We start from the raw sequence: 18,009 nt of genomic DNA on the forward strand, positions 1-18,009 counted from the left end.
GAGACATTTTAAAGACTTAAATGGCTAGAAACTTAATATAACCAATTTGCAGCTTTTTTGGAATGCTTTGTAATGTTATGGCTTCAACACTGAAAAAATTATTCTCTTACTGACATGTTTACTATAAGTAATCTCTGTGAATAAACATAATATTCTATATCTATAGTTTGAATATACTGGATCGAATCCTAATATTATTTAAATTGCTGGCAGAATTTATATGGTTATATAAATAAAATAGATTAGAAAATTGGAAATATTTATTTGTGGCCTAGGTTATAATATTATATAAATTTGGCCATTTAGTTATTTACAGATACTAAAACCACACCTAAAATGATATAAAAATATGATTTATAGCAAATGCATTTCTACAGTATATTCTAAATATACTTGGTTTTAAGCCATTAAGTCTATAGGCAGAATCTAGAGTACTCCTTTGTTATGATAAGTAGCTTCAAAAGCATAATGAGTACACCTAAAGCCTTTAGAATGGGGAATCCTAAAGGGAGAAAGAGCAACTATGATACACATAGAGTCCTTGATTTTAAAGATTTCTCTGAAAGTCTTAGGGCAATGCAAAGATTTGATATGTACAGTCTGTTCTCCACTTCTATTCCAATCAAGATAGTGAGTTACTCTTTACAAAAGTTCACTGATACATGCGGAGACTCACACATTCCTCAAACTGCACTGGAAAACTGAAGATTAAATGTGTTCTTCTATCTGATGTTCTGTCTGTAACAATAATAGGGCAGATGTGAGTGTGCAAGTCTGTGTGTGTGTGCACATGCATGCATGCCTGTACAAGTACTGTTGGAGGTGAGGTGGTGGACAAATTGATGAAAGTAGTCTTTTAAAAATTCAATGTAGATAAATGGGGCAAAAATTAGATGTATATTTGTATATGTTTCGTGTGTGTGTACATTTCCTCAAGTCATATTTAAAGAGTTTAGATTTTAGTTGCTGCTTTTTCTCTCTCTCACTCTTTCGACTTGTGTATAGTCCGTTTTGTGCTGCTATAAAGGAAATATGTGAGGCTGTATAATTTATAAGAAAATGGGTTTATTTGGCTTATGGTTTTGCAAGCTGTACTAGAAGCATGGCATCAGAATCTGCTTCCAATGAGGGCCTCAGGAAGGTTACAATTATGGTGGAAGGTGCAGGAAAGCTGGCATGTCAGATGGCAAGAGTGGGAGTGAGAGGGAGGGCAGGTGCTAGGCTCTTTTTAACAGTCAATTTTCACTTGAACTAACAGAGGGACAACTCATTCATTACCCCAGGGAGGACACCAAGCCAGTCATGAGGGATCTGGCCCCGTGACCCAAACACCTCCCACTAGGCCCCACCTCCAACACCAGGAGTCACATTTCAACATGAAATTTGGAGGAGACAAATATCCAAACCATATCAACCAGTTCCTATTTTTTTTTGTCAGACATTTTGCTAGATACAGAGTATAAATTGATAGGGACTAAAGCCTGTCTGTACTTCTTGATGCCATGCAGATGTAGGCACTGCTCTTTCACACTCAGTTGAGCTCTCACAATTGGTAAATTGTAACTGCACATTAAAAAAGTGGAGTGAGGGGGTGGGGACAAGAAGCCACTTTTTTCACATTGGCCTACTTCTTGACACACATTCTTAAAAGCGAATTTGGCTATACTAACCTACAATTAATAATTTCTCAATTGTTCCTTATGAATATGTGTCTCATTTGCTTTCATCATATAAACTTCTGTCACTTCTGAAAATTACTGGTAACAAAAATGAGGTAGTATGATAATGAAACTGTCTAGAATAAAAAATCATGCTATTAAATACTACCTCAATTAAAGTCCTATTGAACAAGGATGGGACTATGTTTCCATTTGGGCTATTTTATAATGAACAATTGCTAAATAAGTCAACATGTTGGTGATTTACATCTTTTTTTTCAAATATCAAATGTATAGAAAGGTGAACTTCTAGTTCCTCAATCCCCATTCCTCATCAACATTTTTTGGGTATTTTTCTGCAAACATATTTACATAAATATCTTTTTAAAAGTTTCTTACCCACTGGCATTTTACAAATATATATATGGCATAAAGTATATAATAAAGCCAACATTTGTATGCTAGCTTAAGAAATATAACATCAATATATGCTCATAATTAGAGAAGAAATGGTAATATTTAAATGTATAATCACAGAAGGATGTATAAATACATTTAACTTGCTTTGTCAGTCAGTTTATCTTGGGCATTCTTGCTATCCACCTTTGAACACTGCCATCTGGCTCTTGTCTAGGAAATATATATATAAATATATGTGTATTCAGGTAAAGGATAGTCTCCTGGTACCTAAAGTACTGTTGAGGAAAGATTTGTTTTATTTATTGTGTGAGGTATAGTGTTTTTAACCCAGCTATAATTTAGTAAATGTAAATAGAATCTATAGTATTAGTCAATGTATTAATTATATTAATAAAGCAGTTACTAGAGTAACTGTGATATACTAATAATATACAATTAAATGGTTTCCATGTTCAATAAAAATTGAGTAAATGTCAATAGTGAAGATTCTGAAGGTGAATAGCAAAACTCAGTGGTAAGAACAGTGAGAAAATGAAGCAATCTAGCCAAGAGCTAACCTTTTTGTGGACTTTTGTAATATGTAAGTGCTATTCTCAATCATTGGTGTTAGCCTACTCCTCTAATCTAAGAGCATTTTGATTACTAGAGAGAGTTCAGCATAAAATATAAATGTCCTTTTGTATCTGTGGGGAATTGGTTCCAGTATCCCCTGCAGATATCAAAATCTATGCATACTCAAGTCCCTGCAGTCTGCCCTGTGGAACCTGTGGATACAAAAAGTTGACCCTCTATATCCATGGATTTTGTGAACACTGTATTTTTGATCTGCATTTGGATGTAAATTCAGAACCTATAGATACAAGGGGCAACTGTATTTATTGAAAAAAAGCCCATGTATAAGTGGACCCTTGCAGTTCAAACCCATGTTGTAACTGTAATTATTTTATATATTATAGGGAATTTATTCAAATTTAATAATTCAGAAATTAGTGACTGAATAATAATCTCTGTAGCATATGGTCTATCTGAAGGATACATAATTCCTTTGTATTGTCTGAGCGTGTTTGGTTAAGTTCAGCCAACAAGTTGGGAATGCCTATCACTAGTAAACGTTTGATTCATGACAGTTGTGACCATTTTTTAGTCCTTGTTTGTGAATGTGGCTTGGAGAAAGTCTGTCTCATTGGAGGGATAAATTACTTAGCATTTATAAACCGCTCTACTTGGAAATAGGATCTATAGGGAAGTCAAAGGCTAGTAATATCAGAACATTTTTATAATCCATACATTGTAGAATATTGTCTCTGTCATGGTTAAATATTGGAGCAAAAATGGATGTTTATTTATTAGTCCTACAACTGAGAACTTTCACAAGCCTGGTAGCACCTAAAATCAATCTGAGCTTTGATTCCTTAGCATGAAATAACCAATCAAAAGTTCATTCCATGGCATAAGCCTTATTATGTAGGCAATATTTTAGAGCCCTAAATGCTCAGGCAATCTGATGGTTTAATCAGATAACCATTCTCTCTGTTAGTTCTTTGTGACATAAGCAAATGCTTCTTGTAGAAACTAGCAATTTTAAAAATATCTTTTGAAGAGATGTGTTTCGTAAGTAGAAAAATTTTAAATACATTGTCTTCAATATTTATTCTTAGGTTGGTGAGACCAGATGCAAAAAAGTTTGTACTTCTAAGTCTGATCTGAGATCTAATGACTTCAGCATTGTTGGAAGCTTACCAAGAGATTTTGAATTATCCAATTATGACTGCTATGGAAAACCCATTGAAGTTAACAACGGACTTGGGAAATCTCAGGCTAAGAACAACAAGAAGCCTCCCCCTGCGAAACCTGTTATTCCAACAGCAGCAAAGCGAATTGATCTTTATGCAAGAGCATTGTTTCCTTTCTGCTTCTTGTTCTTCAATGTTATATATTGGTCTATATATTTATGATAAATCTTTTCCATTTGTACAAAATAAAATTCCATTTCATTGTGACCTACTCCTTTCATAAATGCCAATCTGTGAGAACTTTTGAACTTTCATAGCAACATTGCATTTTGGATGCCATTTGATTGTAATAAAACTGTGGCACCTTAATTTTGAATGGCAGCATGATCATGTAATATCTGTGCTCTAATAACGATGTATATATGTATAGTGAACATATTGCTTAGTAACAAATGAAGGACAAGCATACTACATAATATAATCCATACAATTCTCTTCAGTTAGTGTAAACTGCAAATACTACAGATAATTCTGATAATAAAATGATATGCACGCTGAATCCTGCTATGGTCACCATTCTAATGTATGTAGTATTTCAAATTTCCTTCCTTGTAACTTTCAAAGAAAGCCATCTTATTCTTGTAAAATTTTAGATGGTATTATCACAGATTTAAAAAGGTTGTATTACATATTGTTTAAACTTTGTAAGTAGAAATATATCTGTTATAATTATGCAGGCTCTGTGGAGAAATAAAGTTCAAAAAATATTAATTTGTAAAATCAGCTCGTTTTAAAGTGTGCTTGTGTTGTCAAAAATATCAGATAGTAATACACAGTAAGCATTTTTAAACAAAGGGAAACCTATATTTATGTAACTGTATACTGAATTCTGACAAAATAAAAAAAGATACCTTATTGATGAAATATTTAGGATAAACAAAATTCTATTTAATCCACCTTAAAACCTAAATGTATTTTCATGGATTTCATTTGTTGGTACATATTACACAAAACATTGTGCCTTAAAATGAGTCATACATCTTTTAAATTGGAATGCAGTAATAGATACGTGATTTTACATCATTTTTAAGAAACCAAGGGGAAGTAATAAGTTGAAAAAGAAATCCATAACTATTAAAAGATTTTAACTTTTTTATTTTATTAAAATGCTTGCATATTTTAAGTAAAATTAAAAATGTTTTCTGAATTTATTTTTTTATTTGAATATTTTGGGATTAGTTACAAAATATTTAGAGATTAAGTAAATAATAGCTTTGTTTGTGTTAGACTTCACTTCTACTTGTATTTTCTTTCTTGTTAAAAGTCTAGACAACTGAGATTTACTTACTTTGAACTTGTTCCAATCGAAAAGTAAGCACTAAGTCTCATTTTATGAGACCACCATTTCTTAATATCACATCCAGTGCACCTTTGTCTTTCTGCCATATCTGAAATAAAACTATCAGTAATTCACATAGATAAACATAAGACTAAAGAAGTATATTTACATTATCTGGAGAGTTTTGTTGCAGCTAAGAGTTTGTATGGCAAATTCAATAATAAAGTATTGTTTATGCAAATTGCCATATGTAATTCAGTGCTATTCAATTTATTGAAGCCTTGCATTTTTAAAAGATTCTCACTGATTATATTATTTTTAATGGGATATAATCGAATCCTTTGTAGTCCTTCAGCACCCTCTAGTTGTAAAGGTGATATCCGGATAATTTTACAGTGCTACAGGTAACCCTGTTGATGGACCTAATATCTTCTAAGACCCAGGGCAAGAGCATTTTAATGGAACTGTGGTAAGAAAAAAAAAAATGAATAGGATTTAAATCACTTAAAATGTTTACTTGTAATAATTATATTTGCTTATAATCTGATTCCTTTATTTTGGCAAGTTTCATTCATATTAGGGAATTTGATCTAGATATAGAGTTTTAAGTGGAAGATGTACCATATTGAAGACGTATCTCATTATATAGAAATTTATTTGTGGAAAATAGCATAAATGAATTACTTTTCTGTAATATAATATTGCAGCCTCTTAAGACCAATTTTAATACCCAAGTATATATGAATCGCTATCCCAGGATTAAATGTGTATGTGTAACTACAAATGGAACACTAGAAAAAGATCATAACAAAGAAGTACGAGTGTCTGCTGACAGTTGTTTTATAATTCTTCTAAAAGATTTAGTCACAGAACTCCAGAGTAGTTCTGATCTGTGTGCTTTCAGTATTATATATTTCTAGGAGATTCACAGTATATCTACCTGGAGCATCTGCGGATACCTCAAATTCAGTGTCTTTAAAGTAAAAATTATTATCTCAAAAATCAGGTTCTCTCATTTTTGATTTCTGTTAAAGCCATTGCTAATCCAGTTGCCCATGTTAAATTCATCTTCCTTTCTCATACAGTCTGTCCCTTTAAGTATCAAGTCCTATAAATTCTCCCTCTTATACCTATCACCTCCTCTCCATTCCCACTGACACCCTCCTAATTCATTTTCTCATTCTATGTAATCAGACTCTTTCAGCAGTCTACAGTCTCACGCTAATATAACTCTATTTTTGAACTAACTTCATAATTTTTATTTTTTAGTTGCATAGGTAATACCTGAATATGTTGAATATTACAAAACAAACATGTATTTAGAGTCAGTATTTAAAGTTGCTGTCCATAGCCTTTTTCCTTCAAACTATTCTGTCTCTTCCCCAGAGGTCATCATTGTTTTGTATCTATTCAGAACTCATTCTAGGCATTTTCAACATCTATCTATTTTTTAAATATAAAAGATAATGTAACATAATAAGATATTACCCAAATGGGATTTTACCTTATGTAGGGTTTTGCAATTTTTAAAATTTAACATGTCCTAGAGTTTTTTCCAGGTCCTCACCTGGGACATATTAGGTGTTCATAAATTGAGCTTCTGCTATTATTATATAGGATGAATATGTCTTAATTTAATTTCTTTTTAAGTAAAAACTTAGTTTGTTTTTCCTCCAAATACAAAATAGAGTTGCAATAAATGTCTTTGTGCACAAATACATATATTTCCATGAGGCTGATGCCGAAAGCAGAGTTGCTAAATTGAAAGATAAGTGTCTATTAAATTCTGATAGACTCTCATTTTCTCTCTAAAAAGCTACTAAAGTAGCTTTTCATCATGATATGCCCAAATTCCCACAGTAGTAATCTCTTAGTCTAAAGTTGTGGATACATTACTTTTCTTTTTTAAATAATCTTTTTTGACATTGTCTCAGACTTTCAAAAATATTGAAAAAAAATCTAATGAAGAATTTGTTTACTCTTCACCTAAATTCCCCAAATGTAAATACTTTCTCATACTTACTTTATTTTTCTCCCTCTACTGTGTGTGCATGAGATATTTTATTTTGAAATATTAAAATTGCGGATATGATGTTTCTTTACCTCTACACACATTAGTGTTTCCTAAAATACAAGAGCATTTTCTTTCATAACCATAGTAGAACAAGATATCAATATCAGGAAGTTAACATTGATAAAATGCTAGAATCTAGAGAATTAATTCAAATTTCCCAATTGTTCCACTATTTTTGGCTGTTGTTCAGGGTTCATTCCAGGATCATGTTTAATTTTCTGATGTTAATTTCTGTAAAATAGAGCTGTGATCGTGGCATTCTGCTCAAACATCTTTAGTGTCTTCTTTTGTCACATGAACTAAGTAAAAAATCCTCTCTCATATGAAATTATCCCTATTAAATGTTTAGCTTATCTTTGCAGATATTTCTCACACTACTACTATTCTCATATCCTAAACTCTTCTCAAACTGATTTTGACTGTTTTATATCACATTTAGTAGTGATTGGAGTACTAAGTTCAGCCAGATCCTTTTCTTTGAAGTAAGTGGTTAATTTTACATTTCACAATTTCTTTCAAGTGGACCAGGCTTGGATGTTAAGTGTCTTCAAATAATTATTTTAACTAATATGTATTTATTCAACATTAGGTATTTTTACTTTTTTTATTGATACACAATAGATGTACATATTTTGAGGGCACATGTGATAATTTGATACCTTTGCATAAAATCAGTTCAGGGTAATTAGGATATTCATCACCTTAAATATTTATCTTTTCTTTATGCTAAGAACATTAGAATTGTTCTCTTTCAGCTATTTTGAAATGTAAAATAGATTAATGTTAACTCTAGACACCTTATTGATCTATTAAATACCAGGCCTTATTTCTTCTAAATGTATGTTTGTTCCCATTAATTAACCTCTCTGCATCCACTCCTCCCTGCTAACCTTCCTGGCTTCTGGTAACCAGCAATCTACTCTTTTTTTTTTTTTTTTCAATCAAAATCAAAACTTTTTATTTTATTATTTTTATTTTTTATTTATTTATTTATTTATTTAAATTATTATACTTTAAGTTTTAGGGTACATGTGCACAATGTGCAGGTTAGTTACATATGTATACATGTGCCATGCTGGTGCGCTGCACCCACTAACTTGTCATCTAGCATTAGGTATATCTCCCAATGCTATCCCTCCCCCCTCCCCCGACCCCACAACAGGCCCCAGAGTGTGATGTTCCCCTTCCTGTGTCCATGTGTTCTCATTGTTCAATTCCCACCTATGAGTGAGAATATGCGGTGTTTGCTTTTTTGTTCTTGCGATAGTTTACTGAGAATGATGATTTCCAATTTCATCCATGTCCCTACAAAGGACATGAACTCATCATTTTTTATGGCTGCATAGTATTCCATGGTGTATATGTGCCACATTTTCTTAATCCAGTCTATCATTGTTGGACATTTGGGTTGGTTCCAAGTCTTTGCTATTGTGAATAATGCCGCAATAAACATACGTGTGCATGTGTCTTTATAGCAGCATGATTTATAGTCCTTTGGGTATATGCCCAGTAATGGGATGGCTGGGTCAAATGGTATTTCTACTTCTAGATCCCTGAGGAATCGCCACACTGACTTCCACAATGGTTGAACTAGTTTACAGTCCCACCAACAGTGTAAAAGTGTTCCTATTTCTCCACATCCTCTCCAGCACCTGTTGTTTCCTGACTTTTTAATGATTGCCATTCTAACTGGTGTGAGATGGTATCTCATTGTGGTTTTGATTTGCATTTCTCTGATGGCCAGTGATGATGAGCATTTTTTCATGTGTTTTTTGGCTGCATAAATGTCTTCTTTTGAGAAGTGTCTGTTCATGTCCTTCACCCACTTTTTGATGGGATTGTTTGTTTTTTTCTTGTAAATTTGTTTGAGTTCATTGTAGATTCTGGATATTAGCCCTTTGTCAGATGAGTAGGTTGCGAAAATTTTCTCCCATTTTGTAGGTTGCCTGTTCACTCTGATGGTAGTTTCTTTTGCTGTGCAGAAGCTCTTTAGTGTAATTAGATCCCATTTGTCAATTTTGGCTTGTGTTGCCATTGCTTTTGGTGTTTTAGACATGAAGTCCTTGCCCATGCCTATGTCCTGAATGGTAAAGCCTAGGTTTTCTTCTAGGGTTTTTATGGTTTTAGGTCTAACGTTTAGGTCTTTAATCCATCTTGAATTGATTTCTGTATAAGGTGTAAGGAAGGGATCCAGTTTCAGCTTTCTACATATGGCTAGCCAGTTTTCCCAGCACCATTTATTAAATAGGGAATCCTTTCCCCATTGCTTGTTTTTCTCAGATTTGTCAAAGATCAGATAGTTGTAGATATGCCGTGTTATTTCTGAGGGCTCTGTTCTGTTCCATTGATCTATATCTCTGTTTTGGTACCAGTACCGTGCTGTTTTGGTTACTGTAGCCTTGTAGTATAGTTTGAAGTCAGGTAGTGTGATGCCTCCAGCCTTGTTCTTTTGGCTCAGGATTGACTTGGTGATGCGGGCTCTTTTTTGGTTCCATATGAACTTTAAAGTAGTTTTTTCCAATTCTGTGAAGAAAGTCATTGGTAGCTTGATGCGGATGGCATTGAATCTGTAAATTACCTTGGGCAGTATGGCCATTTTCATGATATTGATTCTTCCTACCCATGAGCATGCAATCTTCTTCCATTTGTTTGTATCCTCTTTTATTTCCTTGAGCAGTGGTTTGTAGTTCTCCTTGAAGAGGTCCTTCACATCCCTTGTAAGTTGGATTCCTGGGTATTTTATTCTCTTTGAAGCAATTGTGAATGGGAGTTCACTCATGATTTGGCTCTCTGTTTGTCTGTTGTTGGTGTATAAGAATGCTTGTGATTTTTGTACATTGATTTTGTATCCTGAGACTTTGCTGAAATTGCTTATCAGCTTAAGGAGATTTTGGGCTGAGACAATGGGGTTTTCTAGATATACAATCATGTCGTCTGCAAACAGGGACAATTTGACTTCCTCTTTTCCAATTGAATACCCTTTATTTCCCTCTCCTGCCTAATTGCCCTGGCCAGAACTTCCAACACTATGTTGAATAGGAGTGGTGAGAGAGGGCATCCCTGTTTTGTGCCAGTTTTCAAAGGGAATGCTTCCTGTTTTCGTCCATTCAATATGATATTGGCTGTGGGTTTGTCATAGATAGCTCTTATTATTTTGAGATACATCCCATCAATACCTAATTTATTGAGAGTTTTTAGCATGAAGGGTTGTTGAATTTTGTCAAAGGCCTTTTCTGCATCTATTGAGATAATCATCTGGTTTTTGTCTTTGGTTCTGTTTATATGCTGGATTACATTTATTGATTTGCGTATATTGAACCAGCCTTGCATCCCAGGGATGAAGCCCACTTGATCATGGTGGGTAAGCTTTTTGATGTGCTGCTGGATTCGGTTTGCCAGTATTTTATTGAGGATTTTTGCATCAATGTTCATCAAGGATAGTGGTCTAAAATTCTCTTTTTTGGTTGTGTCTCTGCCCAGCTTTGGTATCGGGATGATGTTGGCCTCATAAAATGAGTTAGGGAGGATTCCCTCTTTTTCTGTTGATTGGAATAGTTTCAGAAGGAATCTTACCAGTTCCTCCTTGTACCTCTGGTAGAATTAGGCTGTGATTCCATCAGGTCCTGGACTCCTTTTGGTTGGTAAGCTATTGATTATTGCCACAATTTCAGCTCCTGTTATTGGTCTATTCAGAGATTCAACTTCTTCCTGGTTTAGTCTTGGGAGAGTGTATGTGTCGAGGAATTTATCAATTTCTTCTAGATTTTCTAGTTCATTTGCATAGAGGTGTTTGTAGTATTCTCTGATGGTAGTTTGTATTTCTGTGGGATCAGTGGTGATATCCCCTTTATCATTTATTATTGTGTCTATTTGATTCTTCTCCCTTTTTTTCTTTATTAGTCTGGCTAGCGGTCTATCAATTTTGTTGATCCTTTCAAAAAACCAGCTCCTGGATTCATTAATTTTTTGAAGGTTTTTTTGTGTCTCTATTTCCTTCAGTTCAGCTCTGATTTAGTTATTTCTTGCCTTCTGGTAGCTTTTGAATGTGTTTGCTCTTGCTTTTCTAGTTCTTTTAATTGTGATATTAGGGTGTCAATTTTGGATCTTTCCTGCTTTCTCTTGTGGGCATTTAGTGCCATAAATTTCCCTCTACACACTGCTTTGAATGCGTCCCAGAGATTCTGGCATGTTGTGTCTTTTTTCTCATTGGTTTCAAAGAACATCTTTATTTCTGCCTTCATTTTGTTATGTACCCAGTAGTCATTCAGGAGCAGATTGTTCAGTTTCCATGTAGTTGAGCGGTTTTGAGTGAGATTGTTAATCCTGAGTTTGATTGCACTGTGGTCTGAGATATAGTTTGTTATAATTCCTGTTCTTTTACATTTGGTGAGGAGAGCTTTACTTCCAAGTATGTGGTCAATTTTGGAATAGGTATGGTGTGGTGTTGAAAAAAATGTATATTCTGGTGATTTGGGGTGGAGAGTTCTGTAGATGTCTATTAGGTCCGCTTGGTGCAGAGCTGAGTTCAATTCCTGGGTATCCTTGTTGACTTTCTGTCTCGTTGATCTGTCTAATGTTGACAGTGGGATGTTAAAGTCTCCCATTCTTATGATGTGGGAGTCTAAGTCTCTTTGTAGGTCTCTAAGGACTTGCTTTATGAATCTCGGTGCTTCTGTATTGGGTACATATATATTTGGGATAGTTAGCTCTTGTTGTTGAATTGATCCCTTTACCATTATGTAATGGCTTCCTTTGTCTCTTTTGATCTTTGTTGGTTTAAAGTCTGTTTTATCAGAGACTAGGATTGCAACTCCTGCCTTTTTTTGTTTTCCATTTGCTTGGTAGATGTTCCTCCATCCTTTTATTTTGAGCCTATATGTGTCTCTGCACGTAAGATGGGTTTCCTGAATACAGCACACTGATGGATCTTGACTCTTTATCCAATTTGCCAGTCTGTGTCTTTTAATTGGAGCATTTAGTCCATTTACATTTAAAGTTAATATTGTTATGTGTGAATTTGATCCTGTCATTATGATGTTAGCTGGTTATTTTGCTCGTTAGTTGATGCAGTTTCTTCCTAGTCTCGGTGGTCTTTACATTTTGGCATGATTTTGCAGTGGCTGGTACCAGTTGTTCCTTTCCATGTTAAGCGCTTCCTTCAGGATCTCTTTTAGGGCAGGCCTGGTGGTGACAAAATCTCTCAGCATTTGCTTGTCTGTAAAGTATTTTATTTCTCCTTCACTTATGAAGCTTAGTTTGGCTGGATATGAAATTCTGGGTTGAAAATTCTTCTCTTTAAGAATGTTGAATATTGGCCCCCACTCTCTTCTGGCTTGTAGAGTTTCTGCCAAGAGATCCGCTGTTAGTCTGATGGGCTTCCCTTTGAGGGTAACCCAACCTTTCTCTCTGGCTGCCCTTAACATTTTTTCCTTCATTTAAACTTTAGTGAATCTGACAATTATGTGTCTTGGAGTTGCTCTTCTTGAGGAGTATCTTTGTGGCGTTCTCTGTATTTCTTGAATCTGAATGTTGGCCAGCCTTGCTAGATTGGGGAAGTTCTCCTGGAAAATATCCTGCAGAATGTTTTCCAACTTGGTTCCATTCTCCCCGTCACTTTCAGGTACCAATCAGATGTAGATTTGGTCTTTTCACATAGTCCCATATTTCTTGGAGGCTTTGCTCATTTCTTTTTATTCTTTTTTATCTAAACTTCTCTTCTCACTTCATTTCATTCATTTCATCTTCAATCACTGATACCCTTTCTTCCAGTTGATTGCATCGGCTCCTGAGGCTTCTGCATTCTTCACGTAGTTCTCCAGCCTTGGTTTTCAGCTCGATCAGCTCCTTTAGGCACTTCTCTATATTGGTTATTCTAGTTATACGTTCTTCTAAATTTTTTTCAAAGTTTTCAACTTCTTTGCCTTTGGTTTGAATGTCCTCCCGTAGCTCAGAGTAATTTGATCGTCTGAAGCCTTCTTCTCTCAGCTCGTCAAAGTCATTCTCCGTCCAGCTTTGTTCCGTTGCTGGTGAGGAACTGCGTTCCTTTGGAGGAGGAGAGGCGCTCTGCTTTTTAGAGTTTCCAGTTTTTCTGCTCTGTTTTTTCCCCATCTTTGTGGTTTTATCTACTTTTGGTCTTTGATGATGGTGATGTACAGATGGGTTTTTGGTGTGGATGTCCATTCTGTTTGTTAGTTTTCCTTCTAACAGACAGGACCCTCAGCTGCAGGTCTGTTGGAGTACCCGTGGAGTACTGACACCCTGTGAGGTGTCAGTCTGCCCCTGCTTGGGGGTGCCTCCCAGTTAGGCTGCTCAGGGGTCAGGGGTCAGGGTTCAGGGACCCACTTGAGGAGGCAGTCTGCCCTGCCCGTTCTCAGATCTCCAGCTGCGTGCTGGGAGAACCACTGCTCTCTTCAAAGCTGTCAGACAAGGACATTTAAGTCTGCAGAGGTTACTGCTGTCTTTTTGTTTGTCTGTGCCCTGCCCACAGAGGTGGAGCCTATAGAGGCAGGCAGGCCTCCTTGAGCTGTGGTGGGCTCCACCAAGTTGGAGCTTCCCAGCTGCTTTGTTTACCTAAGCAAGCCTGGGCAATGGCGGGCGCCCCTCCCCCAGCCTCGCTGCCGCCTTGCAGTTTGATCTCAGACTGCTGTGCTAGCAATCAGCGAGACTCCGTGGGCATAGGACCCTCCGAGCCAGGTGCGGGATGTAATCTCCTGGTGCGCCGTTTTTTAAGCCCGTCGGAAAAGCGCAGTATTCCGGTTGGAGTGACTCGATTTTCCAGGTGTAGTCTGTCACCCCTTTCTTTGACTAGGAAAGGGAACTCCCTGACCCCTTGCACTTCCCAAGTGAGGCAATGCCTCGCCCTGCTTCGGCTCGCGCACGGTGCGCGCGCCCACTGACCTGTGCCCACTGTCTGGCACTCCCTAGTGAGATGAACCCAGTACCTCAGATGGAAATGCAGAAATCACCCGTCTTCTGCGTTGCTCACGCTGGGAGCTGTAGACCGGAGCTGTTCCTATTCAGCCATCTTGGCTCCTCCCCAAAATCTACTCTCTATCTTCATAACATCCACTATTTTAGCTCCAACATACAAGTGAAAATATGTGACTTTTAAAAATCTTATGGTTTCATCTCTAGTGAAAAATGAAGTGAAAATATTTTCCATTACATCTGCAGTGCTCAAATTAAGCTTCTTTAAAACCAACTCAGTTATTATTTATACTACTGAAAATTTCCATTTATATAAATAGGTATAAAATTTTAAAATCTCAAGCCTAAAATGAGAAATAGCTTGAAATACTTTATAGCCTTTACTCAACGCTTACTCGGTAGAATATTATTACCTTGCTTTACAATAGCAGATTTATTCAAATTATTTTTTAAATAATTGCATATGTTTGTGCAATGTATTAATAATTTAGTATTCACTCCCATTTTTTGGTAAAGCTAATCTTAGCCATTTAAGAGATTAGGGTCGAGTTCTTTCAAAGCATCAGCCACATCACTGGAGTAATACTTGGAGACTTTCTTGTGATTAATATTAATGGAAAATACGGATGCCATAATCAAAATGGGTTATACTATCTGAATGTACCATATATGCACAAACTTGATATTTTATACGTTGATAACCTTTGCATTCTTTCTATGTATGTATACAGATATATATTATATATGCATTTACATCATTTTAATGTGTCCTTAATTAACGAGAGCAATGAGAAAGTTTATGAATTCTCTTCCCCTTGGATTTTCTGTATTCCAAACATATCATTCCAAATGTCTCAACTCTCACATATTATACCCAAAGCAGTTCTTTTTAAATCATCTAAGTGAATACTAAACAAGAAAACTGTAAACTAGTTAATATTTATTGGCTACTTCATATATTAAAGGTGTGTGTTAGCTAAAAACTGAAAAGATGAATAAAACCTGGCTTCTGCTTTTAAATGATATAGAGTGAATCATGTGAGAAGGAAGATACACTAAATATACAAATTGCTATAATGCAAATCAGAATATAATATATATTATTTTAAAAACATAAGAAACAAAGTCATTTGTCTAAAAGAACAAAACCTGTTTTAAAAAAGAATAAAAATACTGTAATATGGCTAAAGGCAATTTTACAATCCATCATAGGATTTTGAAGCTAGAAATTTACTAAAAGTAAATAAAAATACGAATTGTAAAATGCAGAAACATTGCAAATGAAAAACCTTAAAGTGTTATTTGAATTTTATTTCCTAGTTAACATTGTTGAGAAAATAATGAGCAGCAAAGCAAGTTTTCCTTAGCTGATGAGGTAATGCACTTTAGCTAATGTTTGTTTCTTAACTAAAACCCACATCTGATCTTAATCCTATAACTTGAAACAATTTTCAGTAAATCCCAATTTGCAGCCTGAAGCAATTGCAGTTCAATTAATATCATTGACAGTGATGTGGCCAAAAGGAGGGTAGAACTCCCATGGTTTAGCAAGAATTGCGATCAAACTACAGGTCCTTTAGCAATTACCTCACTGAATAGAGATTTTATTAGTCAATTAGCATTGCCTCACCCTATCCCATTGATGACACATAACAGAAACCCCTTTTTGTGAAATGGTAAACAAGATAAAGAAGCAAAAGATTTTAGCCCTTGCAAAGCTCAACTCAGTTTATTGGATGTTCCCATGGGATGTTGTTTTAAGTGTTAGAGTTGAAAATGTGGCAGAAGGAAAATGGCATTTAACAATAGTAAATACTTATCTGCTTCTATTTGAAGACTACAACCTCACATCGTACAGCTCCTTAGAACATGAATTTCTACACGTTCTAAGGCACACAATGGCAGCATCATATCTGCTTGCTGTAGTAAGAATCTCCAGCATTTTTCATAAGTCTAAGCTAGAATCTGCAGGCTCGTCAGCTACAAAGATGCTCTTTAATTTATTAACTGAGAGAATATTATATGGAACTCATTAAGAGGGAATACCTAATAAATTCTGCCTTGGACTATTATAAAACCTCTTTCTAAACACAGCTGCAGTTTTCTGGTTCATTCATTTGCAGGCTCAAAAGCTCTTTCTTTCAAAAATAACTAGGCTCCACTCTGTCCACTGGCATCTTAGAAGCTTTCAAATTTTTAGATGAATTAATTTAAATATCCAAATATTTATGTGAAATTTTCTAAGAAATATTTGTGAAACATGCACCATTGCAAAATAAACTACTGATCTAAGCTAAGCCCAAAGCCAATATGACACATAAACATGTAAGGAGGCAGGAGAAGGCAGTAGAAAGACCTTTGGATTGGAAGTGATAGTACCAGAGCTACAGTTTGAGGTTTGCCATTTAAACCTCCTTGCAAACTTTGTCAAAGAATATTTCTTATCTTCCGTTACCCTATTTTTAAAAGGGGAGTAATACAAACAATTATTGATAATAATACATTATTAACATAATATAAAAATAATTGATTACAATGTGTGAGTCTTTTATAGTGATTCAAGCAAGGACTTGGAAACAGCCTAGGCTAGAGTCTCACTAGTTTTATAAACCTTGGCAAATTATTTAAGATCTGTGAGCCTCAGTTTCCTCACTTATGAAATATATGTAATGATGACTACCTCATCACATGATTGTGAGAATTTAATATAGTAAATTTTCATATGTAAAGTTTACAACAGAGTTCCTAGTACATAAGTGTACAAAAATTATAGTTATTATCTAGTTTTACCTCTTACTGCTACTATAATTTCTAGTATCAAATCTGCTACTGACATTTCTTTTTTTTTTCTAAATTTCTTTATCAAAATAATGAGTGTTAGGCTATAAAACACACTGACATTTTGACAACAGATGCATATTACCTCTACTCATAAGGTATTTTAGCATGCATAATCATTGATATCAATTTAGGATACAAAATAACTTAAGGATGGGTACAGTAGAAGGAACTAGAAAATACATACTAAGATATTCTTGGTTGTGTAAAGGAGTCATTGAAATATTTACTTAGAGTCTATAATTAAATGTTAGTAATGCAATGTGGGCAATGCAATATAATAATTCTAGAAATTCAGAATCCACATATTCGAGGGTCATATTTTACATGTTAGAAAAATAAAAACAAGTGAGAATACTTCTGAACTTTTGAAAGAAAGAATAAAAAGAAGAAAAACTTCCTAGATATGTTAAACATGCAGTAAAAATGGAGCTTAATCTCATTAATTCATGCATGTATGATACTAATAAAAAATAATGCCCATAACAAGTAGCCTAAAAACTCCATGATTCTGCCTTTTTTCTAAAACATAGTGGAAATATTTTGTTATATTAAACAGAATTGAGGTGTTAATATACTTTATTGTATTCTAATTCTTTGAAGTTTCATAATCTAACTACTAAACTTAATGGTATTCCCAATTAATCAAACAATCCAATGAACAACATTTAGTATAAATGATAATGTGTTACATTCTGAACTCATACTTAAAATGAATGAGGTTAAAGTCTAACTGATAGAATCATGTTTAATTCTCCTTAAGGCAATATATTTTATATTATAGCCACAATATTTACCTATTTATTGAAGAAACAGTTGTTAAACACTTTACAAGTATAATGCTGAATAGACACTAAAGTAAAATTAAACTACTAAATTAGGAAGTTTCAACTACATATACATTTTAATAGAGGAGACATGGGAAGAGGGTATCATAACTTCTAGAATAGAACAAGAATAAGTAGTTTGAAAATATTGCAAAACTTTGTCCCATTACTAGAATATTTAGGGTCTTTACAA

The 18,009-nt window shown here is 34.7% G+C and overlaps 1 protein-coding gene across 7 annotated transcripts in view; it reads left to right on the top strand.

The window, feature by feature from the left end:
• The window catches only part of GLRB (glycine receptor beta), a 96,071-nt gene extending 90,676 nt beyond the window's left edge, over positions 1-5,395 (top strand). For all 7 annotated transcript variants that reach the window (XM_003822556.5, XM_034959319.4, XM_034959317.3 and 4 more), the window contains one exon: positions 3,737-5,395. In XM_003822556.5, coding sequence (XP_003822604.1) covers positions 3,737-4,033 — 297 coding nt within the window. In that variant the 3' untranslated portion in view covers positions 4,034-5,395. The remainder of the gene's footprint in view (positions 1-3,736) is intronic.
• Positions 5,396-18,009: the final 12,614 nt, after the last annotated feature.

The sequence above is a fragment of the Pan paniscus genome, chromosome 3, assembly GCF_029289425.2.
Source record: "Pan paniscus chromosome 3, NHGRI_mPanPan1-v2.0_pri, whole genome shotgun sequence".
Lineage (NCBI taxonomy): Eukaryota > Metazoa > Chordata > Mammalia > Primates > Hominidae > Pan > Pan paniscus.